Source organism: Heteronotia binoei, chromosome 21 (genome assembly GCF_032191835.1).
Source record: "Heteronotia binoei isolate CCM8104 ecotype False Entrance Well chromosome 21, APGP_CSIRO_Hbin_v1, whole genome shotgun sequence".
In the NCBI taxonomy this organism is placed as follows: Eukaryota; Metazoa; Chordata; class Lepidosauria; order Squamata; family Gekkonidae; genus Heteronotia; species Heteronotia binoei.
Window position 1 is genome coordinate 135,506,063 of NC_083243.1, and position 26,354 is coordinate 135,532,416.

General features: G+C 41.1%; 1 protein-coding gene across 1 annotated transcript in view; it reads right to left on the minus strand.

Annotated features, from left to right (window-relative positions):
* Positions 1-24,247, minus strand: part of CSTF3 (cleavage stimulation factor subunit 3) — a 130,592-nt gene extending 106,345 nt beyond the window's left edge. The window contains exons 1-3 of the mRNA XM_060261442.1: positions 23,971-24,247; positions 8,693-8,794; positions 8,473-8,568 (exon numbers count right to left, since the gene is read on the minus strand). Of these exons, the coding sequence (XP_060117425.1) occupies positions 8,473-8,568; positions 8,693-8,794; positions 23,971-24,000 (228 nt within the window). The 5' untranslated portion in view covers positions 24,001-24,247. The remainder of the gene's footprint in view (positions 1-8,472; positions 8,569-8,692; positions 8,795-23,970) is intronic.
* Positions 24,248-26,354: the final 2,107 nt, after the last annotated feature.

Here is a 26,354-nt window from a genome sequence, read left to right on the forward strand (position 1 = left end):
TGGATTATATAATAGGATTAACTTTATTTTAAAAGTGCTCAGTTTTCTTTTATACAGATCATTTAAGGATAAAGTTGTGTACTATATCTCGGTCATGATTATATACACATACATATATGCCTTTGTATGACTTCTAAACAGTGAATCATGTCAGAAGACGATGTTATTTGGATTACAAGTACTATATAATCCATGGTTTACCACTGTTTATCCACCCTGCAATGTGTAGAAAACTCTTAGTAAATAGAATTACAGAAGAAGGTACTATACAGCCTGCAGAAGTTTTTGACTATAGTTGTTAGGTGTTTCTCACAGCACAGATGGGCTGACTTTCTCAGTTTTGCCTACCACCCAGCCATGCCCAACCCAATGCCATTGATGTTTGGCAGTAAACATGTAGAGACTGTTCCTGCAAGCACACAGCCTGTTGCTTTTCACGGGGGGGGGGGGGGGCAGAGATTTTGGGGAAAGGGACAGTAAAGATTCCAACCATATATAACAAACGACATTCACAGAAACGGATTAAGGAAGCAAGACTGAGGTACAGCATGCCTGTGACCAAATTCCTTTTCCCACCACCCATCACCCAAACCAGTGACTGCACAGAGCAGGTTGCTTTTTTAAAACTTATGAGGCCTGACAAGTGGGTATATCAAGGCAGCAACTTTGAAAAGAAAGCATTTAGAGAGTTATATTTGATTGGCTAGAAGCAGCACAAGGAGCATCTCCTGCTCAGCAAAACTTAACCAGCAGACAGCTGTTTAAAGTAAACCATGTTAGGTTACACACCCAAAGAATATGCTTTGTCCCCCAGCCTGTTGTCCACTGGTCACCAAGAAGGCAATCAGGGGAAATATCTCTGATACAATCCAAGTGGGCTTGACAGTGTGTATACTCCCCCGCTGCTTCCATCACTACCTCTCTCGGTTTCTGTACAACTAAGTCAAAGAAATAAGTCCTTACCATTATTGCTTAGAATAATCAATTTAAATTCTTGCCCGTTTGACCAACCTTGATCCAGCAGCCTTAACACAGATCAACTATCCTATATAGTATATTCCAACATTGTATTTAATGCATTTGCTTCTAAACTAAAAGTGTTTTAATACTAAATTACCTGAAAAAGGACATTAATCAGAAGCAATAAAACCTAAGCTGACACACTTTTAAGGCTGAGAGACCTAGAACAAAACAATGGCATTCTACAGTCTATGAAATTCCAGTCTGTGAAACATAGTGCAGATTTTGGAGGAAATCTGCTATATGGTATTTCAGAGCTGGCTACCCAAAATGCTAGGCCCAACTTAGGAGATTTTCAGAAAAAAAAACTGAAGGTGCTGTGGTTTGTTTCATAGGTCTAAAGAACTAAAATTAGCACCAACTCTCTAGCTAGAATTCTAGATGTTCAAAGGTTGACCTTGAACAACTTCAAAAATCTATAAGCAGGAACAGAGACTACAAAAAAAACGCCAATAGCCAGGAAACAGATACAAACAAAAATAATGCAATATAAATTAAAGCAGCATCTACACCTTACACATATATCAGTCTTTGACTTTAAAAGATATGACCAAAGAAAAAGACATAAAAGTCATTAGTTGTATAGAATATTCCACACATGAAAAAAACATGTTTTACAAGTAGATGGGAAAGATTCACAACTGTGAACTGTTATAAATACAGGAAGAGAAAACCCAACTCAATCTCCCACTCCCTTCAAACATGGATGCCACAGCTGAGTAAGATATGAAAAAGACTTGATGCTATATTTGTCCTAGCAGTATAAGCCTTACGTCTACAAACCTTCTTTTCTGTTACATCTTTCAAACTAACAGGGATTTACCTTGCAACACATACCTACAGTGATGTGGATAATTAATCTGGTACTGGCAATCAACTACCAATTTTAAACTGGGCAGAAACTGACACAAAAGCCCTTCCTAAATTCAGGTTCCTTTTCTCTTAAATACATCCTATAGAAGAGTCCCAAATTCAGAAACAATTTGTCTTACACTCAACTGAAAGTACAGTATTTTCTTAAATATACACTAGAAGAAAACTTACACAAGATAGTAGTGACTGAAAAAAATAGAACAACATCTTTGCCTCCCTCTTCAAAAGACAAATATAGAACGGCAACTTCATATTCTATAGGCATTCAGTAATTGGCTGACTGCTATTTTTACCAGTTTAACAGAACTCATACTTTTTATCTTTTTAATTGTAATTTTATCATCACTCACATGTGTGTGTGTCGCCTAAGCAAACAGTGTTATAATTATTCCTTATTTTGTTCCCTCTTCCATAAACAACAGAAACCATTCTGAAATGAGTTAATATGACACAGAATAGGATTTTAATATGATACAGAATAGAACTGACCTGTGAAATTCCTTCAAAGAGGATGGGAACACTGATTACACAACAGATCACCCAAAGATTGCCACATTTAAGGTCTTCATATTCCTGTAGTTTTAGGACATAGCTATGGATGGGCAAGTTGAAGTAAACTTGGATATTCTAAGCTCCTTCCTTGAACTTAAAAAGAGTTTCTAACTGTTACAAATGGAGATCTGAAAAATTTAGAGGTAGCTTTCTACCCAGCTGTTCAGTAAAATAAGCCTGCTTTCATGTTCCAAAATTCTAACCAATGTATACAATGAAACTGTGATAGCTGACATAGGAAAGCAGTGATAGTCTGCTTCATTTCTTTCTACTTGTATATTCCAATCAATAAAAACTAAAGTTACCAGGAGACCCTACTCAATAAGCCAGTGGCTGCATATTTTTCCTGACTGTCTGGGTATACACTCATTTTTCAGGCTTGAAAGCCAATCTGTGGGCTGCTAGCATTTATTAATGTCACTGAAATAAATTTTATAACATCTTTATACTATTTACACTTAGGTGTTCACTGCTGTGCATAATCCTTGGTGTGCCAGTAGATTAATGCACTTCCCCCCAAATCTCTACATTCTAATTCTATAAAAGCATAAAACTGAAGAAAATTAGAAAAATCAACATGGACTGGAATACACCATGCCCACATTTACAGCATCTGAGTATACCAATACTGCAAAGCAAGTTTAGGAACTGTACTTTTAAAATGTGAAATTGAATAATCTTTCAAAAAGATTCACTAATGCATGTCCACAAACACACTTCAGTCTTCAATATGACATCGAGAATTCGTTTTGAAAACTGAAATTCAGGCATCCTTTAAAACACAAAGGATGTTTTAGTCTTAACAACTGTAACTGTACTTTTGTCCCATCTTGTTTTATATGCCATTTTTGGTGACTATGCTATATTTGTTATACATTTATAGCCCTGTAGGATTCTCAAAGCAAGGGACATTCAGAGGTGGTTTGCCATTGCCTTCCTCCACATCACAACTGGTATTCCTTGGAAGTCTCCCATTCATATACTAGTCAGGGCTAACCCTGCTTAGCTTCTGGGATGTGATATTAGGAGAGACATGATTTTTAAAACATATGCTGAATTGCTTATAAACTGACTCCAAGAGAAATTTAGGACTGTCTGCCTTCTCTTGAATTCTTTAGATGACAGTAAAAATCATAATAAGGTGCAAGGAAGGGCACCTTACAGGAACATGCATTACAGTGACACACTTCAGTCTTGAACTGGGGAGCACTTACTGAAAAAGCTTATCACAGCAGTTTTAAAACATCAGAGTTTTCCCTGCTTAGAGTTATGGATGGAACCCCTATGAACCAAAATAAGAACTGTTCTCTACTAAGTTTTCATATGAGACTTAAGATTTAGCATACTTTCCCATCTGCTACTGCACCATTTTGGAGTCAAGACTGTTAAATGTGAGTAACGTTAAACTAATTTCTTTTTATGCTGAATGAAAAACTTATTAATAAGTCAGATCTGTCACATTAAGAATGACGTATTTAATTCATTTGTGGAATGTTTCAGTTATATATCATAAACCAAGATTCAGATCATGAATGCACAAATCCTTTTATGAAGCTAACCACAGTGAAGCTCTCTTCCTTCCCCTGGTAAGTACAACTTGCTGCAGTCCTGCCTCCTCCCTTCCCAGCACCGGGGAATGTTGAACACATGATTCATCACTGCTTCCCCTCTTCCAGCATCTCGTTCTTGAGCCATTTTTGCCAGCAAATCCTTCAGTCTCAGGTACATCACAGTGGCAGTGCATGCAGTGGCAGCTTATATGCTGAAATCCAGGAGATATAAGTAAAGTAGTGGGTGGCAGATAACCTACTCAACACTGGTAGTTTCTAAGAAGGAAAGTACAGAGTATAAAAAGAAGTGTGGCTGAAGGAAGAGGAGAACAAGGGAAAAGCAGAACAAAGTCACAGGAATGCCCTTCCCCATAACCTCAAGAGGAGCAGGAGGGGTGGTTTGGGAAACTGTTCTGTGGCATTATACTTTAGAGACCATGCCACAAGCATAGCGAGACAGACACCAGAACTCCATGCCCTGAGCTTGAAACCAGTGAGAGAGATACAGACTGTACATAATTCCTGGTTTTGCACTTTGCTTCAGAGGCAGGTTCCTTAAGATGCTGAAGAACAAGCTTCAGGCTTGACGTGCAGGATTGCAGTGTTGGGCTGGCTACTAAGGCCAACTTACTATGGCCCTAGTCTTGCATATACATAAGGCCTTCACTATTTGATGCAAAAATATGAAAATAAATTTTTCTAACAGTAAACTATACTAATTATAAAGTTGGGGGGAATCTCTATCTCCACTGCTATTTTCTACCACCACGTATTTGCAACATTCACTAAAAGCAATGGGGCCACTAAGTAAGGTGTTAAATAGCTTAAACAAGATGACATGAAATAAGTTAATATTTAATGAAACTAGCAAACTATAAACATACACAGAAAGTTATGTTTATCATTATAAGAATTCCTAACTGCTGTACAACCCAGTCAAAAGAGTTTCAGTCTTCTGATCAGATCCTTATTAAAGTCTGGAGGACCTTAGCTTCTGGGGTAAGGGAAACTTTCCACTATCAAATTAAGAGAAAGTAAAGAAGACTTTGCCTTTTTAAAAACAAAATTTCTGCACTTTTTAGTTTTTGAACCCTGAAAGACCAAAAAGCACACCGCAGAAATGAGGTATAACTGTATAATATCACAGTGTCCTTTTCTAGACATTAGAAGCAGGAACCTACGAATAGCACAGGTATCAGATGTAAGAAGTTTGCAACAAAATAAAGAGCTTAGCATTCTCATACCTTTAACACATATCTTAACAGTAAAAAAGGTAAAGGTAGTCCCCTGTGCAAGCACCAGTCATTTCTGATTCTGGGATGACGTTGCATCAGGACATTTTCACGGCAGACTTTTTACGGGGTGGTTTGCCACTGCCTTCCCCAGTCATCTACACTTTCCCCCCAGCAAGCTGGGTATTCATTTTACCAACCCCGGAAGGATGGAAGGCTGAGTCAACCTGAAGCCGGCTACCTGAACCCATCTTCCTCCAAAATCGAACTCAGGTTGTAAGCAGAGAGTTTGGACTGCAGTACTGCAGCTTTACCACTCAGTGCCACCGGGCTCCTGACATCTTTACAGTACTGATCTGTATTTGGAGACACATTCCTGTTGTTCTTTCAAACTTTTAAAAGTGAAAATTGTTTCTATTCTTAACTACTCTACATGTTACTTATGCAATAACTTTCATAACACACAGTGAACTCATCAGAAAGGAATGTTAGTCACTAATATAGGAAAAGTTAAAAATTTTGGGCAACCAAATGAGCAGACTAATTGTCAACCTGATCTTTAACATAAATTATCAACCTGCTCATTAACATAAATACAGATAAACCAGTTAACAGGTACACTGGGCAGTGAACAATGAATTTTTGTATTTATCTGTAACGTTGCAGAAGACAGATTTCTGTCCATCAAAATTAAATGTAGTACAGCACTAATGGGCCAAGAAAACCACCTAGTGACATACAAATTATGACTACTGTAGAAGGAAACAATGTAAACAACATGTAAATGAGTTTCTAAACTGATGAGCAATCTGTTTTAAATTAAGATAATGTCTTTTTTAGTAAAGTCCTATTTATGAAATACAGGATCGAACATGTCCTGGATTTACTACGGGATAAATCACTGCTCTCACTGCTCTGTAGACTCGCCAGGATTCCAGGAGGCTAATGCATTCACATGAAATGCTTCCACAGATGCATGAAGGGAGATGGCACCAGTGGCACCCCTAGTTTGGTACTGCCCTCAAGGCCTCCATCCTCTAAGGGGGGCTTTGGGGGAACTGTAAGGAGCTCCTACAGGAAAAAAGGAACTGTAAAGTCTTTTTGCACATGCCGAAGACTGCAATATGGTGTTCTGAATCTGGTCTACTTTCCAAATAATCACACTATAAAGTGGGATGCCAAGTTACTGAAGGGTGTTCCCTGACATACATATTAAGTAAGTGAATCTTTTCCTTGAGTGGAGACTTAAAAAAACAACAAGTTGTTTCAGTCTGCTGGGTTGCTCTTAAAGGTACAGGATCAGGCTTAGTAAAAGTTGGCAACCTTATTAATATGCATACTCAACATTTTTAAAAATGCAAAATATTGAAACTAGCCAGTGAAGAGTATGTCCTATGTAAGTAAACAAGACCTTCAGTCGTCTCCCATACACACATTTCAGTCAATGAGTCCAATCCATACAACTGTGAACACATATTTATTAATAGAAAACTGACTTTTCTTTCTGCAGTTCCCTCAATGTCTGGCAAAAACAGAGGTGGAGAAATTATGTTTGATATAATATAGATGCTACAGAGGAAAGGGTGATATATTCCCCCCTCCATTCTTGTGGACATTCGCATTCCATTTGTACAAAATAGGGAAAGAGAAAGGTGATCTCCACCAGTTCCCTCTTCCCAATGTAGCTATCCACATCCCAGGAACAATTGGGGAGAGATGACAGTACAAGAGGCTACAGAATAAGGGGAAGACAGCAGAGGTCTCTCCAGTGATGGCTGCTGTTTTCAGTTACCTGCAATCATCCTTAAAAGTCTACAATGTGAAACCTTTACTAAGAAAAAATATTATGTAAATGAATCCATGTAGCTAAGTGTGATAAGTTTCTCCTCTCCATACTAAACTGCAGTATCTCGGATCCACTGATGTGTTTCCAGGGACAGAGGTATTTCTGCCTAGGAAGAGTAACTTTCTCACCTCCTCATTCCAGCTGCAGCCTAAAATATGTCCTGGGGTCCCCTGTCCCCAAGGAGCATTTTGGGCTGCAGCAGGAAGGGGGAGAAAAGAAAGTTGTGCTCTATGGGTGGAAATGTTTATATCCTTGGAAACACTCTAGTCGATCCAAGCTTAAAGTTGTCAGTCTATAATACAGGAATTCATAAATGTTGTTAATACTATGCCTTCTAAAGTCAAGCAAGTAGATCTTCAAACATTAGTAAATATAAATACAGAAAGCAGACTGTTCATCTGCAAGTGCCTACTTGCCCTAAACCTGCAACCAAGCATATATGAAAAAATAAGCAAAATGGCCATATCACTACAGATTATACTTAACATTTAGACCTTAGAAATCTTCTAGTGTGCAAATCATACACAGTAGGAGCTTGGTTGTAACATTCTTCATTAATTCATCTTTTTGATATCATGATATCTCAGATTATTAAATCTTTACTAATTTTGTATAGCACATATGCAACATACCAGGAATTTTTCAAACTGGTTTTACTTACCATTTTACACAGAAATGCAAGTCACAAGTTGCACAATAATTACAATGAGTTACTATCTACTATTTTTAAATGTATTTTATAAATCTACTTGCCAGTAAGAAGCATATTTAGCTAGATAAAGTATAAATGAGGATAGCAAGTTATTTTTTGAGAATATTGATCAGAAAGACTTCCAGGTCACATTGCACATTTTAACAGAACAGGACACAACTTTGTCATTTTGGTGATGCAATATTTTGCTAGGTATGTGCTTCCATTTGACTAACATAGCTGACATCTAAGTTTAACACTTTCAGCTATTTTTACATAATATAATTTGCATTTTCACCCCCATCCCACCCTGAAACATTTCAGAAATTTAAACCAGCCTAGAAATCAAAATATTAGAGCCCAACAGATAACAAAAACATTTAAGTTAGCATATGAAAAAAGGAGCTCTAAATAAATGACACAGGAGGCAATAAATTGACACGACAAGTAAATAAAAGGCTAAAGCACTCCAATACCATTGAAACTGTTTTAATGTTGTTGCAAATGCATAATGCAACAAGCATCAGACCATAAAGAGACCCAAATATTTAGAATTCATTTTAAAGACCCCCTTTCCACCTCTTACATGAAAAAAATGCTCAATTCCTATTTTACCCAAGTGTGTGTGTGTGTGTGCCTAACAAATTAATGTTTCTGTGCCCACTTAAATTCCTAATATGTTTTTAAAAAGAAAATGAAAATATTAACCTCAGCTTCAATGTACAGTTTCCAGAATCTGCCAGAACTTGGGAACTGGGCAACAAGGCGTTCATAGGTCTTCCGTGCTTTGTCTATAGGTTGATTCTAAAAATTGAAAACCAATAAATATTTACAATATTTATGATGTAAAATCATACATAATTACTTCAGAACCAATTACTGTGAGTGGACCCATTTGATAAGGAAATGTAATCCTATGTCACTAAACCTGTGCCTCTCGAATGAGAATGCTCCAAGCGTCAAGGTCATATGGATTCTCTTCTAGTTTCTTTTCAGCTTTCTTTACTTTTTCTGGGACATATTCAGCAGCCTAGAAAACATAAAGTAGAAGGTTAAGGACCCCCAAATATATTTACATATTCAGCCCCAACTGCTACTATTAATAGTATCACTAGATATGGAGGTGGACTGTACACAAATGAACTTTCCAAGAAGTTGCATACATGATCACAGTACACAGGAAATCAGCAGCACAATATCAAGGGTATGGAATGCCACTGGCATCTTTTGTTTATTTTAATTTTTTATTTACTACCTAATGGTCAACAAGTTTTATACAAAAAAGTAAGGGGGGGAGACAGCTTAAATGCTTCACAATGTGAAGACCTGCAACTGCTCAACATACTTTTTTCTACATAAATCATGACGTTCTTGTGCACCTTACACATTCTAGAGTAAGAGTACTTGCACTAGCAGTTTTCTGGTGGATTAGTGCAGGGTTCACTTGACATCCTATACAATATGTTATCACTGAACAATGCTGCAGATGTTTCAAACCACTGTAAATGAAAGTCTGCTAGAAAGCATATCTGATTGGTTTCTAAGTTATACTCTGGATGTGAAATGGATTTATATTCAGAGGATGAAATGGATTTCCATGGTTAAACCTGGGGACTGTAAATCCTCCATTCTCTGTTGCATTCTCTTTCTCTTTCTTAATCTCTTCTTGTATGTACTTGCAACTGTGAGGGTCCCTCTTTCCCTGATAGGGAATTATCAGTTGTTGCAAAGTAGTTCCAAGCAAACTCAAACTTCCATCACTATTGTCTTAGCATGGAGCTAGTAAGGTGATGGGGTCAACACTGTACGAAGGGCCAAATGGCAGTCTTTTGCCATAGATATTCTCAACACATTGTTTTATTCAGCTGTCTCATTTTGGTGCTCCACAAAGAGGAAAGTTTTCAAAGGACACTGTCAGGCTCCACTTCCTGGAGGTTGGGTCATAGTAGGATGCAAGCATGTCCTCCAGCAACCCTTTTGTCAGCAGTGCTGTCAGTGCCTCAGAAAGGAGAGGTAGAGTTCCCTCAGTCATCTCTGCTCCTGCCCTTGATCAATCCAGATTAATTATGTGCAAACTGGCCCATCTTCCTGGACTCCCTGAAGATCCACTTAATAAAGGGTTTGGGGAGCTGCTCCAGTCCTATATTTGGGGGCAGAATGCCCTGCCCATGTGTGCTGGGCCCCTGTGGCCTCCCTTGGGATTCCTTTATCTTGTTCACTTGCAGGCCTTAGAAACTCTTCTGCTGGCAGGTGCTGCCCCCAAGAGAGAAGTGGCCCCATTCCCTGTCTTTTCCCTTGCAGCCCTCAGGCTGGTAGTCCTGTTCCTGGCTGTCCTGTCTTCTGGCTGGCCTCCCCTGCTGGCCCAACCCACACCACGCTCACACAGTCTTCCTCTTCTCTTGGCAGGCATGATGGTTTACCACTGTTCTGAAAGCTTCCTCCCAGCACTCCTCCAGGCCTGTTTGCAAGGCATGAGTGCTTCTCCTCCCAGCCTTCTACAGAGTCTGCCAGGTCCTGAAGCCACTACAGCTGCCTGGCTTGACTCCCTGATTTCAAAAGGCAGCAGCAAGAACATAGTTTGGCCACTGCCTCAGGCCCCCTGCCACACATCTCTGGACATTTTCGAGACAATTTATCAGCCAAATAATCAGCAGCTTGTAGGAAAATCCTCCCAATCTTATTTACTCACCTAACTGGCATTGGAAGCTGAGTGTAGTTCTGACAGACCGCCGTTATATGTTTTATATGTTTTATTATTCTACTGTTTTAATTATGTAAGATGTTTTAAATTCAAATTATGTTAGATTTTTATGTGTTGTGAGCCGCCCTGAGCCACTTCGGTGGGAAGGGCGGGATATAAATAAACTTGAACTATTTATTTATTTTAGAATATTTCTATTCTGCCCATTCCCCGTAGAGCTCAGGGTGGAGTACAACATATGATAAAACAATAAAATACAATAAAAACATTTTATAAACAAACAACTCAACAGCACACAGAAAATTTTCCATATCATTGCATATTGCCCAGTCTGGCCATCTCACATCATGATGTTATCCCATAGAGATGGCAGATATTATTCCATTTAACAACACAGGTGACAGTGCCGGCAGGGGAGGCCAACCAGATCAAGAATAGACACCCGCAGCCTCAACAAAAAGCCTGGCAGAACAGCTCAATTATACAGGCCCTACGGAAGACTAATAAGCCAGGTAGGGCCTGGATCTCTGTAGGGAGCTGATTCCACAAGGTTGGGGCCAAGACTGAAAAAGCCCTGGCCCTAGTTGAGAAAAGGCAGGCGTCTCTTGGGCTGGAGATGGCCAACAGATGTTGGGAGGCCGAACATAACGACCTCCCCGGGCATATATGGGAGGAGACGGTCCTAAGGCTCCCTCTTCCACTCATTATGAGAGCATAAGAAGGGGACAACGTACACAAGCTCCCCTCCCCAATTCCTGTAAATGAGGGGTGTCATTTGCTAAGGTTATCAGATGTTTTATTCTCACTTTCCCCCTTGCAAGTAGGGGAAACAGGGTCTTTGTCAGTGCCTTCAAAATTACAGAGGCCGTATACATAGTTGGCTTGACTGGTTACATAAAGGCAAATCTTATTATATTTTATACAGCAATCACACTGGACAATATGTGAGAATGGTGGCATGAAAGTATTAGCCTCTCTTATTCACTGTTATTATTATTAAATAACAACCCTAGAAACTATATAATAGAAATAAAATCAAGATGAACTCTGCCACCAGGTTTACAATGCAATTACAACAAAACATGAAAAGACTACCTCTTCAGTAGTGCTTTGAAATATGAGTGCAAGGAGGTGGACATGAGTGTAAAGGTTCCCTGAAAATCAACAATTACTATATACCATATTTTTTGCTCCATAAGGCGCTCCGGACGATAGGATGCACCTTCCTCCTGGGGGGGGCGCGATTCGCTGCCTCCTATCCCGGCGCTTCCTCCGCGCCTGCCTGCCTGGCTCCAGCTCTGACGCTTACAGCAAGTGCCAGGATCGCTCCCTCTGCCCTCCGATCCCGGCGCTTGCTGTAAGCATCAGAGCTGAAGCCAGGCAGGCAGGCACGGAGGAAGCACGCTGCCCTCTCCGCCCTCCCTCTTGGCGCTCGCAAAGCACTGGGTTTGCGGAGGGGGCGGGTGCTTCCTCCGTTCCTGCCTGGCTTCAGCTCTGATGCTTACAGCAAGCGCCAGGATCGGAGGGCAGAGGGAGTGATCCTGGTGCTTGCTGTAAGTGTCAGAGCTGGAACCAGGCAAGCAGGCGCGGGGGAAGCGCCGGGATCAGAGGCAGAGGCAGCGGATCGCCCCCCCCCCCCCCGGAAGGTAGGTACTGGTACCTTCGCTCCATAAGACGCACACACTTTTCCTCCCACTTTTTTGGGGGGGGGTGCGTCTTATGGTGCGAAAAATACGGTACTTGGATTAATGGAAGTGGCAATGAATATGCAATTCTATCCATAAACCTCCTGAGTAAGTAGGATTCTCAAATACACTTATGTTTAAAGCCCTGTTCTTAATGGAATGTACATCCATGGCATGTTTAGCCTTGAGTATTTAAGAAACTTTTTGCCAATGAGTTTGTTACTACAGGAGAACATACGAAGATAACTTTACCCACAAAACATTGTTCTATGTATATGTTTACAAAAATGTTAGACATTAATATTTTTAAAAACACATTTGACATAGCAAAAAGAACCTTGAGCTGTCATTTCGGACATAGCATGGTGTTATAAATTATGTTACAAAAATATGGGATCAAATTTAATTTTACCTCCTGTTTTGGATTCATTTTAGATCATTTACAAAAAGAAACTCTTTTATGAGAGCAGCTAAGCATGCCAAAATTTTTCAGATAATGCAAGCATTCAAGCTTTTCAAAAACACAGTATTAAAATCAAAAACTGATAAATAAGTCAAGCCATTTGTATATCCCATCAACATTGCTTAACAGTAGCTTTAACAGAATATACATAAACTCATTTTTAAAAAATTGATATTGTAAAAACTGATATAGACTTGCATATAATACACCCAAGACTTAGCTAAACTCTTTACTCACTGATATTTTATACCTGTTTTCCAATTTATTTAAAACCAACAGCTTTCAAATTGGTAATGCCCTAATATGGATGGAGTAATATGAACATTACTGTTGTAAGACTTGACATAGCATAGCCAATTTCCCCACTCTATTTGAAGCTTCCATACAAGAGTGGCATATACTACCCAAATCTAGCAAAAAGTATTTAAACAGGAATCTATCAGAGTAATTAGTGTGGTACATGGGATTATTTCACTTTAAAACCAAGAGTTTTCCTTTACTTACTACAACAGATAAAAAAGTAAATGTAATATGAAATTTTGCCTTTAAAAAGGTTAGAACAGTAAACCTTTAAGATCAACTAAGTTTTATTCAGAACGTAAGCTTTCGTGTGCTAAAAACACTTCTTCAGACGAGGGGATCAGGTATAGTGGCTACTATACCTGATCCCCTTGTTTGAAGAAGTGTATTTTTAGCACACGAAAGCGTACTTTTTGAATAAACTTAGTTGGTCTTAAAGGTGCAACTTGACTCCTGCTTTGTTCAACTGCTTCAGAACAACACAGCTGCCCACTTGGATCTAGAACAGTATTACAACAGTATAGTGGAAAGGCCAACGTGTAACAAAAGGCATTTATTTGAAAACACTGCCTAAATCAGGGGTTGGCAAACTTAACATAAGAGGAACAAACTGCAAAAACTGTGCTTGAAATGTTGGAACACACAGAGCCAGCACAAAGGAACGGAGTCTTTAAGGTCATTGCTATCTTTGTGTTATTTCCCTCTGCAACAGGGAGGGAGGGAGGAAGGAAGGAAGGCAATTTTAACTTTAAATGCATTTTCCAAGCTGCTGGCTGGCATGGCAAAGTGATTTAAAGAGAGAAATGCCTTCTCCAAGACAGTAGATGGGGAGGTGGGGGCTTCAAGAGCCACACACTATGTGTGAAAGAGCAACATGGGGCTCCCAAGCTGCAGTTTGGCCACCCCTGGCCTAAATCATAACAATGCATGCAGTACAAAAAACAGGTATAAAACAGTAATATAAAGAACCCATTCTCATGAGTTCAAGCACAGCTGCTGTTGCATTGTTCAGTAATTTTTAAAGTATTTATACACATGACTACATTTAGACCTGTACTGAACAAATTTTTCAGTCAAAGGGCCTCATCCAATGCAGAACTTACATACAAAGATGGCTGCTGGCCCTCACAAGGTACAGCCTACTAATATTACCCCTCGAACTCTCCCACGCTTACAGAAACATCATTCTCAAGCAAACCCACCCTCTCAGTTTTTCTCACCACCATCCCATTATTCCTTTTCTTTCAGTCACCCAAACAATCACTTCCCTTTCTGTCAATCAGCCTACTATCCTTTTTCTTTCTCATTAACCCTCAACATAAACATCCTAGTCTTTCATTCATTCCCTTTCTTTCCTCTCTTTGAAAGACAAGAGTACCCTTTTCAATCCCCAGCAACCAATTCCGCCATGATGTCCCTTCTCAAAAATGCCTTAATCAGGAAAACCTGGGGCGCTGAGATTCCCCAATTAATGCAGAGCCACCTGAATTCTGGCATTAAAATCTGAAACTATGTACAAATAGGTCTTGATTAGGGAGAGTCCACACTAGTTGTCCTTTCGTTGTCTTTTTACATTTCTTTTTGGTTGAACCACAATGAACACTAGCATGTCCTGGGTAAGACACTCTACCCCAGGAGTGTAGAACTCATTTGTTATGAGGGCCAGAACTGACATAAATGACTTTGTTGGGCCGGGCCATGTTGGGCCGGACCATGTGTGTACCTATTTAAGATTAGGTAGCAGAGATATAAAAAGAGCCCCATGGTGAGTGGTAAAGCTGCAGTACTGCAGTCTGAACTCTCTGCTCACAACCTGAGTTCAATCCCAGCGGAAGCTGGTTCAGGTAGCCAGCTCAGGTTGACTCAGCCTTCCATCCTTCCGAGGTTGGTAAAATGAGGACCCAGCTTGCTGGGGGGAAAGTGTAAATGACTGGGGAAGGCAATGGCAAACCACCCCGCAAAAAGTCTGCCATGAAAACGTTGTGAAAGCAACGTCACCCCAGAGTCAGAAATGACTGTTGCTTGCACAGGGACTAGCTTTACCTTTTAGCAGAGATATAAATTTTATAAAGAACACAGACAAACACAAATATATATTTTTAAAAACATAAAACATGCTTGGAATTCATTGGTGCTTTCTTTGTATTTCTCCCATGGGATCCAGGGAACTGGTCAAAGGAAGCTCTGGCTCTTTCCTTTCTTCCCCAGGGCGCTGGGGGAGGGAGCCCCAGCCAATAGAAGAAAGGCTTGGCTCAGTAGCTCTGCTGTCCAATTGAGAGAGCCTGGCAAAGCAAGCTATTTCTCCCCCCTTCCTTCCCAAGGGAGGAGCCTCAGTCAATGGAGAAAATAGAGGTTTTGCTCTGTAGCTCCTGTGTAATTGAGCAAGCCTTGCAAAGAAAGCTGTGACGCAGAAGGAAACAAGATATAGGGAGAAAGTAGCAGATGACAGCCAGTTGCTTGGGGGGCCTGACAGAAGCCCTCCAGGACCTGATTCGGCCCCTGAACTGCATGTTTGACACCCCTGTTCTATCCTGTGCTCTCTAAGGTTCACACCCACTGGGACTCAGGGAGGCCTCCTCTCCTGCACTGATCTGGTGGCAGGAAGGATGTTTCTGGCTGTGCCTGACTCACTCTGCCTAATATTTTAAATTTTCAAAATTGTGCGCCTTTTCATGGGGCACCCCCTGGTTCCCTTTCCTCCCTTATGGAGATTTTGGAAGGCAAAAGGAAGCAGAAAAGGCAACTGCAGCATTAAGAAAAGCTCCAAATGAAGGACAGCAGAGCCTACAGCTGAAAACTCCGGGGACTATAAGCTGGGTTGTCAAGGCCTTAATAGGCCAAGCACTGTATATTCCTTTACCTTTAAAAAGCACCAACTAGCAAAATGAAAGTTGAAACTGATGGAGCAGAACTCCAAAATGGCTGTGTTTCTGTTCAACTGGTAGAACCACCTCTTACTCCTGCACTGCATGCCTGCCTTCTTTTCTCAGAGCTGGTCACAAGTTGTTCCAAGTTCTGGTGAGGGCTGTCCTAGATCTCTTCTTTCTTAACCATATATTCAGGTGAGCAAGTGGAGGCAAGGAACTGCTGCAGACAGCAGTCTTTTGTGGAAAGGCAATGGCAAACCACCTCATAAAAAGTCTGCCAAGAAAACGTGATGCAACGTCACCCCATGGGTTGGTAACAACTCGGTGCTTGCACAGGGGACTACCTTTACCTTTACTAATCAGCCTGAAGGCTGGACAGAAATTCTACAGGTTCAATGTACTTCGCCACCTCTGCCTACCTATGTCAGTGAACAGTTTTGCTAGAAGGTCATGTGGGAATGAAACACTACCTCCCATATCAAGTAAGACAGCTAGTAAGTTCTACTGAAATCACTGCCTTTCCTTCTGGGATGCCAATAAAAAGGAAAACAGCAACCCACTGGCAAAGAAGATACAGTTCAGCAACTTTCAGCTCCAAACACTTTTTCTTTGCAATGCACTATAAACCCTAAAACACTGATATTTTATATTCTGAAAACAGAAATTCAGAACAAGTCACTGTTATAATAAAAAAAAAACATAGGCAGAGATCCAAAACTGAACAGTAGCATCCGCTGAGTTCCACTAAAGTACTCTGTCCAAAAGTCAAGCTTGTCCTGACTCGTATTTTTAACTCAGCCTCCTCAGATGCATTCAGTCAGAAAATCTTTACCATAATTAGAAAATAATCTCTTATACTTATCTCCTATTTTGACAATTTTATTGTGTCAACTGTTGTTTCCTCTTAATTGGATCCATATGGCTGCTGACCCTGTGCACTTTGCTTGTTGTTCCTGCTTTGCTGGTCTTAAAAGGTGCTACTGGACTCTCACTTTATTCTTTACTAGGAGTAAGCCCCATTGTGAAGAAAAATACATCAAGGGGAGCTGATCTCTACCATCTAGAAAGCAGTTGTAACTCTGAGTGATCTCCAGTGGTTCCCCGGTAGGAAATGGCATTGTACCTGTCTGAGGTCTTATCCCTCCTCAAACACCACCCTCTCCAGGCTCCGCCCCTTAAATATCCAGGAATTTCCTAACCTGGAGTTGGCAACCCTACTCCTTGTGTTTATCTGCCACTCTGACTTCAGGTTTCCATCACCTGTCCCCTCTCTGCAGCTGCTACATAGGAAAAGGACAGTCTTTCTTCACAGTTTGTGGGAGGAACCAAAGCAGCTTACATCATTCTCCTCTCCCCCCTTTGATCTGAACAATAACCCCTTGAAGCAGGTTAGGCTGAAAGTCTGTGACTGGTCCAAAATCACTCAGTCAGCTTCCATAGCCCTAGAGATTGGCAATAGCGGTTCCCAAGGAGGAAAGGCCCCCTCCTTCAGAGGCCTATAGTGATACCTTAGGAATATCCCACCAACCTGAAGAGGTATCACTAAAGGTCTCTGGTCCCCCAGACGTTGTCTTCCCACCCACCCAAGTGAAAGCATTCACTCACCCCTCAAAGAGGAACTGATCTCTGGAAAGGGGGTAGCCTGTTTATCTGCTGCTGTGGAATTGGCCCCTCCCTGCTGTGAATGAATATTCCTTCTGTGTCACTTGAAAAGAAGGAACTGCTACTGTTTTGTCTCATGAACATGTCTCAGTTTACTATCTGCTTTGCGGCAGCATTGTTTGTGTGTGTGGGAGAGGGGGAAAAGGACGGTCCTGGATTTCCTACAACAGGCCTTGAGGAGAGGCAGTAGTGATCAGTAAGCCCCCACGAGAACCTGTCAGTAGAGAACTGTCTTCCTCAAAGGTCAGTGGCCTTCTGGTGGGGTTCTTGCATGACAGGGCCAGCAGTGGGCAGGGGAGAAAAGAATCAGTCAATGGCACACCAGAAACAGAGTGCAAGCCAATCCTGCACAGGCCACATTGGTTAGGCTTTTATTTATTACTGATGATGATAACATCAAACTATCTGAAGAAATAACAGGTATGGCAATCTTTGAGAGCTTAAAAAAGGAGTAATGGAATAAATTAATGGATGTCATGAGAGTTCTATCAACTGAAGCTAAGCAACTCTGATGTGTAAACTTCCTGAATGGGAGGTCCTCTAGAAATAATATGCAATATAATCAACATGGTATGGACAGAAGAGTAACATAAAGTCAAAGAATGTTTTAGCTACCAGCAGAATCAGGTGGGTAGTCATGCTGAAGCAGAAAAAGTTCAAGTTCAGTGGTACCTTTAAAACCAATGAAGTTTTATTCAAGGTATAAACTTTCAAGTGTGTGCACACAAAAGCTTATACCTTGAATAAAACTTTGTTGGTCTTAGCTAACTGCTGTTTGCCCAGAAAAACCTGAAGTGGTAGCACCCTTCCCAATTAATCCACTGCAGTGCTCTTCCTAGCCTGAGAAAAAGATGAACAGATGTGCACTATGAGCTACACAGAGCTACCTCTTGTAGCTACTGGCTCTGTGCTCATACCACAGGAAAACAAGACAACTGGAATACTCATTATAGGTCTTCCTCCTGACCCAGACCAGAGATCCTGCATATTCGGGTGTTGTCCTATTTTGGCAAATTTAGATTGCAGCAGGAGGCACCCAGGACAGAAAGCCATGAATACACATCAGAAGTCTTTTTAAAGGGGGAAAGGGCTGAGAAGTAAAAATAATATTACAAGGTAAAGGAAAATCACAAGGTAACAAAGCTTTTCCTGTATCACAGCAAACTGAAAATGGAAGGGGACCACATATCAGGATACTACCTCTCCTTGCACTAAAATTAATTCTAGATAATAGAAAATGAACACAGAGTACGCTTCACTGAATTCTTCTCCTTCACATGCTAATTTTCTAGATGCTGTAGATGCAAATTTTCGTACTGGGGGAACAGGTAAGTGTTCTGACAGATACCCTTATGGGGTGCAGACATCCAACAGAAGAATCTACATCTATCCTCATTATACAGGTAACTGCACTAAGTTTACATTTTAAGTCTTAACTTCAATTTTTATATTTACCGCAGTTCCACTAGCCAGTGTTTTCCAGTTTCCGTTCATCTATGAATGCTCAATTGTACCTTTTTTGGGGAGGGAGGTATTTTTGCCCTTAAGTTGCAACCAATTTTTGGTGACACTGTAGGGTTTTCAATGCAAGAGACATTCAGAGGTGGTTTGCCTCTGCATAGCAACCATCATATTCCTTGGTGATCTTCCATCTGAATAGTAACAAGGTCTGATCCTGTTTAGCTTCTGAGATCAGGCTATCCAGGTCAATTCTATCTCAGCAATGCAGATAACTGAAATAACTATAGCAATAGATAGAAATAACAGTATATGATTCCCTGAACATATCATATGTAAGTACTAAATATTGTTATTTAAATGTAAACCAGAATGGTGAACGAACTGTATGCAGAGACCAAAGACATCAATGGCACAGTGCCTATTGGTACCATGGTATCCACCAACACTTTTCCTGGCACCTGCCAAGTATTTTAGAAAGTGGGTCAGGCCAGATAGGGCTTTTGCCCACCAGGTTTTCTGACTGACTGCTGGAGATATTATTGGCTGTGCAGAGCTTTAAAAATGATGCTTTGCAGCAACTGCCACCAAAGCACAAGAAACTCTACTGTGTGACTAAAATTGTATATATGCAAGAAAATATTTTAAGCAATATTTTATTTTAAAAGGGATCTTGTTAAACAGAGTTTCTGCCTGAAATGTTGGTTGCGGACCCCTGTGCTAAGTTATTCCACTAATGTAAAACCACCAAGTTTAACTTTCCAGTTCAATATCTGCATAATCTTGTACTTCAGCAGCATGATTATGCTGCATCAGTAACCTCTAGAACATGTGCATGAGAACTGAATTGGACTATCATAGAAATAACAAAAGCAGGGAACAGTGCAACATGATATGGAGCTGAGGAAATATAGCCAACTCCTCAAAAGAGAGGGAAGTTCTGATTATAGCTGCCTTTTAAAAAATTAATCTGGGAATCAATGATTGATCAGGAAGAGTCAATGTTTATTCTCCTCCTTTATAGGACACATCACATGGTAAAAATAACGAATGGGGGGCAGGAGAGTAGAGAGGAACTTCCTTTGCTCAGTTCCCTGAATCCCATGGGAGAAATACAAAGAAAGCACCTTTAAGACCAATAAGTGCTAATGTTTTAAGCATGTTTTATTTTAAGTTAAAAAAAACCTTTGTGTTTGTCTGTGCCTTTTATAAAGTTTATATTTCTGCTAAAAAAAAAAAAAGGTAAAGGTAGTCCCCTGTGCAAGCACCAGTTGTTTCTGACTCTGGGGTGACGTCACAGCATGATGTTTTCACGGCAGGCACTTTTTACAGGGTGGTTTGCTATTGCCTTCCCCAGTCATCTACACTTTCCCCTCGGCAAGCTGGGTCCTCATTTTACCGACCTCAGAAGGATGGAAGGCTGAGTCAACCTTGAGCCGGCTAACTGAACTCAGCTTCTGCCAGGATCAAACTAAGGTCGTGAGCAGAGAGCTCGGACTGCAGTACTGCAGCTTTACCACTCTGCGCCACAGGGCCCTTATATTTCTGCTACCTAATCTTAAATAAGTACACACATGGCCCAGCCCAACACGGTCTCATTTATGTCAGATCCTGCCCTCATAACAAATGAGTTTGACACCCCAGACCTAGAAAGCCTGGCACGTCACAGATTCCATCCACGCTCAAGCCATGTGGAATCCAGCCAGATCTCAACATTGCCACACATGGGTGTGTTCAAGGACACAGTTCAACATTTCCCTGCAGATCTGCACATAGAAGATTAGTAATGGCACACCACAGTCTTTTATGGAAATTTGTCCATTACTAATCTTTCAGTGAGAAACTTCAGGGTTTTCTCTCACTGGCTTAAGGCAAGCACAACTCAGTCTGTAGAACCTCTTTTAGTTTTACATAACTGAATTACCATGACAAATGGATACGAGGCATGAGTCTGCACATATAAGAAAACTAACTGTCTCTTCCTAGAGAAGATCGTGACTTTTCAACAATCATGTTTTGAGAATGCTTTTTAATTTCTTCTGATCCCACTATGAGCCACTTTTAAAGCAGACACTTTAACTTAAATTAGCACATTTAAATTAACACAGTTAAGTAGTAATGCATTTTAATTTCATATGTGAATGAAATTATGTCTTCTTACCCTTGCCTAAAAACATTTTCCAAGCCAAACTGAGACCCTATCCTTCACTTGGCCACTAAATCTGTCCTATGTGAAAGGCACCTCAAGCTTGGATGAGTGTGACTGTTGAGCAGAGCACCCCATCATGTTATCCATTCCGTAGCCTGTCATCAATGTTGCAGTCACTATAACACAATGCAAAAGCTATATTCAAATTTCCAGCCAGAGAATCTTTTATCCAAGTGGATGTCACCATGAAAGGCTGGCTTGGCCCTTCCAACCTAGTCCCCCCCCCCCCCGCCCTTTCCTTCCACTACAGCAAAACCAAATGGTGTCAGAAGTACAGTCTCCTATGCTGGTACCCTGCACATTTCCTCCTCTTGTAGCAAGCTTAGAAGATTAGTTCAATTTAGATCAGGGGTTCCTAACCTTTTTCAGCCTGTGGGCACCTTGGAAATTTTGAGACAGGATGGTGGCTGAAACTACAGAATGTCCATTGTGGGGAGCAGAACCACACAGAGGAAGTCCAAGTATAGGGAACAAGCAATTTTTAAAAACACACTGGAAAAGAGATCAAACCAACCTTCAAGTGGCTGCTGCCACTTTGCAAATCCAATTAGATTCCCACTGGCCATTCACCAACCCTGTTGAGAATTAGCCCCACCCCTTTCTAAGAACACTTGGTGGGCACCCAAAAAGTTGTTCTCAGGCACCATGTTGGGGATTTCTGTGTTAGACTGTGGAAACTAACCAGCTCTCCTGGAAGTCTTGTTATTTCTGAAGAAAAACCCTGAGAAAGCCACCATGTTCATAAGTATGATGCAATGGCTTGAAACCCATAACTATGTACAAAGGAACAATTTTCACATTTTACAATACATTAAAATGTAGACAATTTTTTAAAGGCTCTCTTTTTAAAAACTGCCCAGTTTGTAACTATCCAAGCAAAATAATAATAAAATCTCTAAAATAAAAGCATTCCCTTACTTCCATGGGAGCAGTCATTATACGCTATCATGGACAGGGCAGCAAATTTTTCTTCAAGGCAACTTTGGTGCATTTATTTAGAATATTTATATGCCTCCTGGAACACAACACTAACTCATACTTGCCTTAGAATCATAGAGTTGGAAGGGACCTCTAGGGTCATCTAGTCCAACCCCCTGCACAATGCAGGAAACTCACAAACACCTCCCCCTAAATTCACAGGATCTTCATTGCTGTCAGATGGCCATCTAGCCTCTGTTTAAAAACCTCCAAGGAAGGAGAGCCCACCACCTCCGGAGAAAGTCTGTTCCACGGAGGAATCACTCTAACAGTCAGAAAGTTTTTCCTAATGTTGAGCCGGAAACGTTTCTGATTTAATTTCAACCCGCTCGTTCTGGTCCTACCTTCCGGGGCCACAGAAACAATTCCACACCATCCTCTATATGACAATCCTTCAAGTACTTGAAGATGGTGCTCACATCACCTCTCATTCGCCTCCTCTCCAGGCTAAACATCCCCAGCTCCTTCAACCTTTCCTCATAGGACTTGGTCTCCAGACCCCTCACCACCTTCTTTGCCCTCCTCTGAACCCGTTCCAACTTGTCTATATCCTTCTTAAATTGTGGTGTCCAAAACTGAACACAATACTCCAGATGAGGTCTTACCAGAGCAGAGTAAAGCGATACCATCACATAACGTGATCTGGACACTATACTTCTGCTGATACAGCCCCAAATTGCATTTGCCTTTTTAGACACCGCATCACATTGTTGACTCATGTTCAGCATATGATCCACTAAGACCTTGAGATCCTTTTCGCACATACTACTGCTAAGACAAGTCTCCCCCATCCTATAACCATGCATTGGATTTTTCCTTAATGGAAAAAATCTGTTTACCTACATTTTGTGATAATTTCAGCATGACTACAAACTAAAGTGTAGATGACTGGGGAAGACAATGGCAAACCACCCCTTAAAAAGTCTGCAAAGAAAATGTCATGACATGACATCACCCCATGGGTCGGTAATTACTTGGTTCTTGCACAGGAGACTACCTTTACCTTTTTAAACTAAAGAGCCTCTGGGGCTCCAATAGAGGAAAGAAAAGTCTAGTTTATCCCTGAGTCCACAGTATTAGTTTTATGATCTCTGTATTCAAGCTAATATCAACGGTCTGATACCATTTCAACGCTAAAGAAATAAAACTGCCAAACGCACAGTAGGGTAAAACAGTTATGTTTATGTAAAGTGGTTATATGTACTAATTATTTTAAGGGTAGGCCAGTTGTATTTACTTTCCTATACACATCCACCGGAATTTCTATTGAGAACTGAAATCTGCTTAGATAAGCCTCAACAGTTTAGGCTTATATAAAACTTTTAACAATCTTTAAACTAATTCTACCAAAACACAATACATGAACTTGCAACTTCGGAGCATTTTCTAATTTTTAAATTTGTTCTCCATTACTTCACAAATGGACGTCTGTATATAAGACAACTTCCACATTGCTATAGTCGATGAGGGAAATCCTGCCTTCCGATCTACGCCCCAGCCAACTTCGTGGAACCTGCTCCGTAATAATCGGCCAACCCTGCTTTAGTTCTCAAGATCTCCGTGAAACAGAACTCTGGGTCTTGTTTCAACGAACGCGTTTTAAAATAAAAAAAAATACGTCACACGCTTAGCTGAACGGGGAGAAAAGCCTCGGTCATCGCGACAGGCTTCAAAGATTGGGGATGAGAAAACTAGAGGGAAGAGGCGAAATTCCGGTCACGGAAATTATTGCGCCCATTTCCCCCCAAGCAGTGCCATTTTCATCATTTCGGGGCCTCAGTTGCTCTCCACCCCCGCCCCGTTCCGCCTAGCCTTATCACTCCTCCCAATAAAAACTTCCTCTACCTTCCACATTATTAGTGCGGAAGGCCCAGTTCGCTCACCTGGTCGCCGGCGGGAGTTTCTCCAGACATAGTTAAAATGGTCCCCGAGAAGGGGAAGGAGAGGCAGCCTCGGGTCTCTCTTATCCCACCCCCTGTCTCCTTCTGTCCTTTGGCCAAACCCCAGGGTCCCGCTAGCTACCCAGTTAGCTCACTAACTGCCCCTGCGTGCCGCCTCTCCCAGTCCAAGGAACAAAATGGCGCCCCAACCACCCCCCAACTCTCGCCTTCCTTAGTAAAGAATAGAGGCGGGGTCGAAAGGGAAAGCGCGAGTGCGCACAGGCTGCTGGGAAATAGAAGAATCAAACGTCATGAAAAGAAAAACGCGCGAGAGGCCAAACAAGCGAACTTCCTCGAGAAGGCTGCGCGAGAGAAGAGCATGACCGCGGGAGTAAGCGAACGGCAGCACGGGAAATGTTTTCTCTCTGTGGTGTACTGTTCAGTAGTGAGGCGGAAGTTGGTGAGCGCCTGTACATTAATGACTGACATGCGTTGAGGAATTCTGAACTGCATTCTTTATGTATATGGACTGGCTTTTCATGCTGCGATTTATTTCCCTGTTATCAAGCATTTTTCCTGCTCTTAATCTTTCTTTTGTCCAGTTAGTTCCTACCACCCAAGCAATTTAATTTGCGTCCCCTCCTGCCTGGTTGTTTATTTTGGACCTATGATGCAAAGGAGGGGGGAACCGGTTTTTGTCTGTCCAATGAACTTAGAACGGTGTAACTTTCTGAAGGACTGCAGTGAAAATGTTGCTTGTCATCAGGTCAGCTTAGTGGATCTTTCTTCAATGGCTCACTTGTTTGCCTCTCACGGTCCATCACGTCTTGGTACTCTGCTGTCACTTCGTGTCCCCCCCCCCCCCCACAAAAAAATCTGGTTTTGTGGTAATGTAAGACTACTTTTTCATTTTGTTCATGCCCAGTTCCAGCGTGGATGAACAAAAAGCTCTTGCAGTGAGATTTACTGGATAATATGTAGGCAAAAGGCATGCTGTGTTGCTCAGTAACCCCGTTAGCCAAGGAGGGGGGATCTAATTTCTCATCACTTGTTAACTTGAAGGGGGGCTTTTTTTTTTGTTAGTCCTTAGTCACAGCTTATAACATTGTGTGTAATAATTATATCAATTGACAGTTTTACAGAATCTTCTAGCTCAGTGGTGGCCAAACTGTGGCTCAGGAGTGACATGCAGCTTTTTCACACATATTGTGCGGCTCCTGGAGATCGAGGAGGAACTTAATGCAGGCTTTTTCGCAAGTAAGCGTGCTTAGCCTTGGGACCTCAGTCAGCCTCGGAGCACTGACTCATAGGTGGCAACTATTTCCATTGTATGAAGTGGGGAAGGAGAGGCAAATAGGCAGGCCTGCAAGTTCTTCTCCTGCACCACAGAGGTTGGCTGGAGGCCTAGAGCAGGGTAAGAGAGCACAAGAGCTGAGGGAGCCACTGGAAGGAGGGACAGACTTAAAGAGGGCAGTGCAGCGTTAGTTTCATAGCTCTTGTAGGAGTTGTATTACTAACCTTGGTGTCAAGGCAAAGAGAGAGGCATAATGATGCAAACAGTGATCAGTGATTTATATGGTGCATGTGTTTCCTTCTTCCACTGGTGCCAAAAACTAATTTCCCTAAGCTGGTCTTATGGGGACTGTTATTCCTACCTTTTGTTTTTAAAAATATTTCCTCCAGACATGGTCGTGTTGTATAGTGCATACATACATATTTTATCTTTCTGTGCAAAGAAAGTATTAAAGAGTTTTAATAAAGATGTATGTCATATTTGTCCATATCTTGCACTATCAAACAACTGACATTTATTCTATGTGGCTCTTACGTTAAGCAAATTTGGTCACCCCATTCTAGCCTATATGACTCGGGTGTCAAATTCATTTGTTATGAGGGCCATATCTGATATAAATGAGACCTTCTCAGGCTGGGCCATGTGTGTCATAAAATGTGATTCAAGTAACAGAGATATAAACCATATAAAGGACACAGATAAACACAATTAAAAGGATTTTTTTAAAAAAAATAAAATATGCTTAAAACATTAGCACTCCTGAAATGTTTGGTTTAACAGTCTCTGATAACTGATACCTCTTGCTCTAAATTATTGCATCAAAATCTGGAGACAGTGTCTGTTTTATAGCAATCTTGAGTTTGTTGTTCAGATGTGTATCTGTAAGTTGCAAACTTACTTTTGATTTAGTGACATTCATTACAGAAATCTCATGGTTAATGCTTTGAGCCTAAGACCCAGAAAAAAACATGAAATGGCTGGGCGCTGTGAGCTTTTGTACATAAGCTGCTTCATGTGCTGGTCATCCAATGGAGAAAATAGAGGCTTTGCTCTGTAGCTTGATTGAGCAAGCCTGGTAAAGCAAGTTGCAATG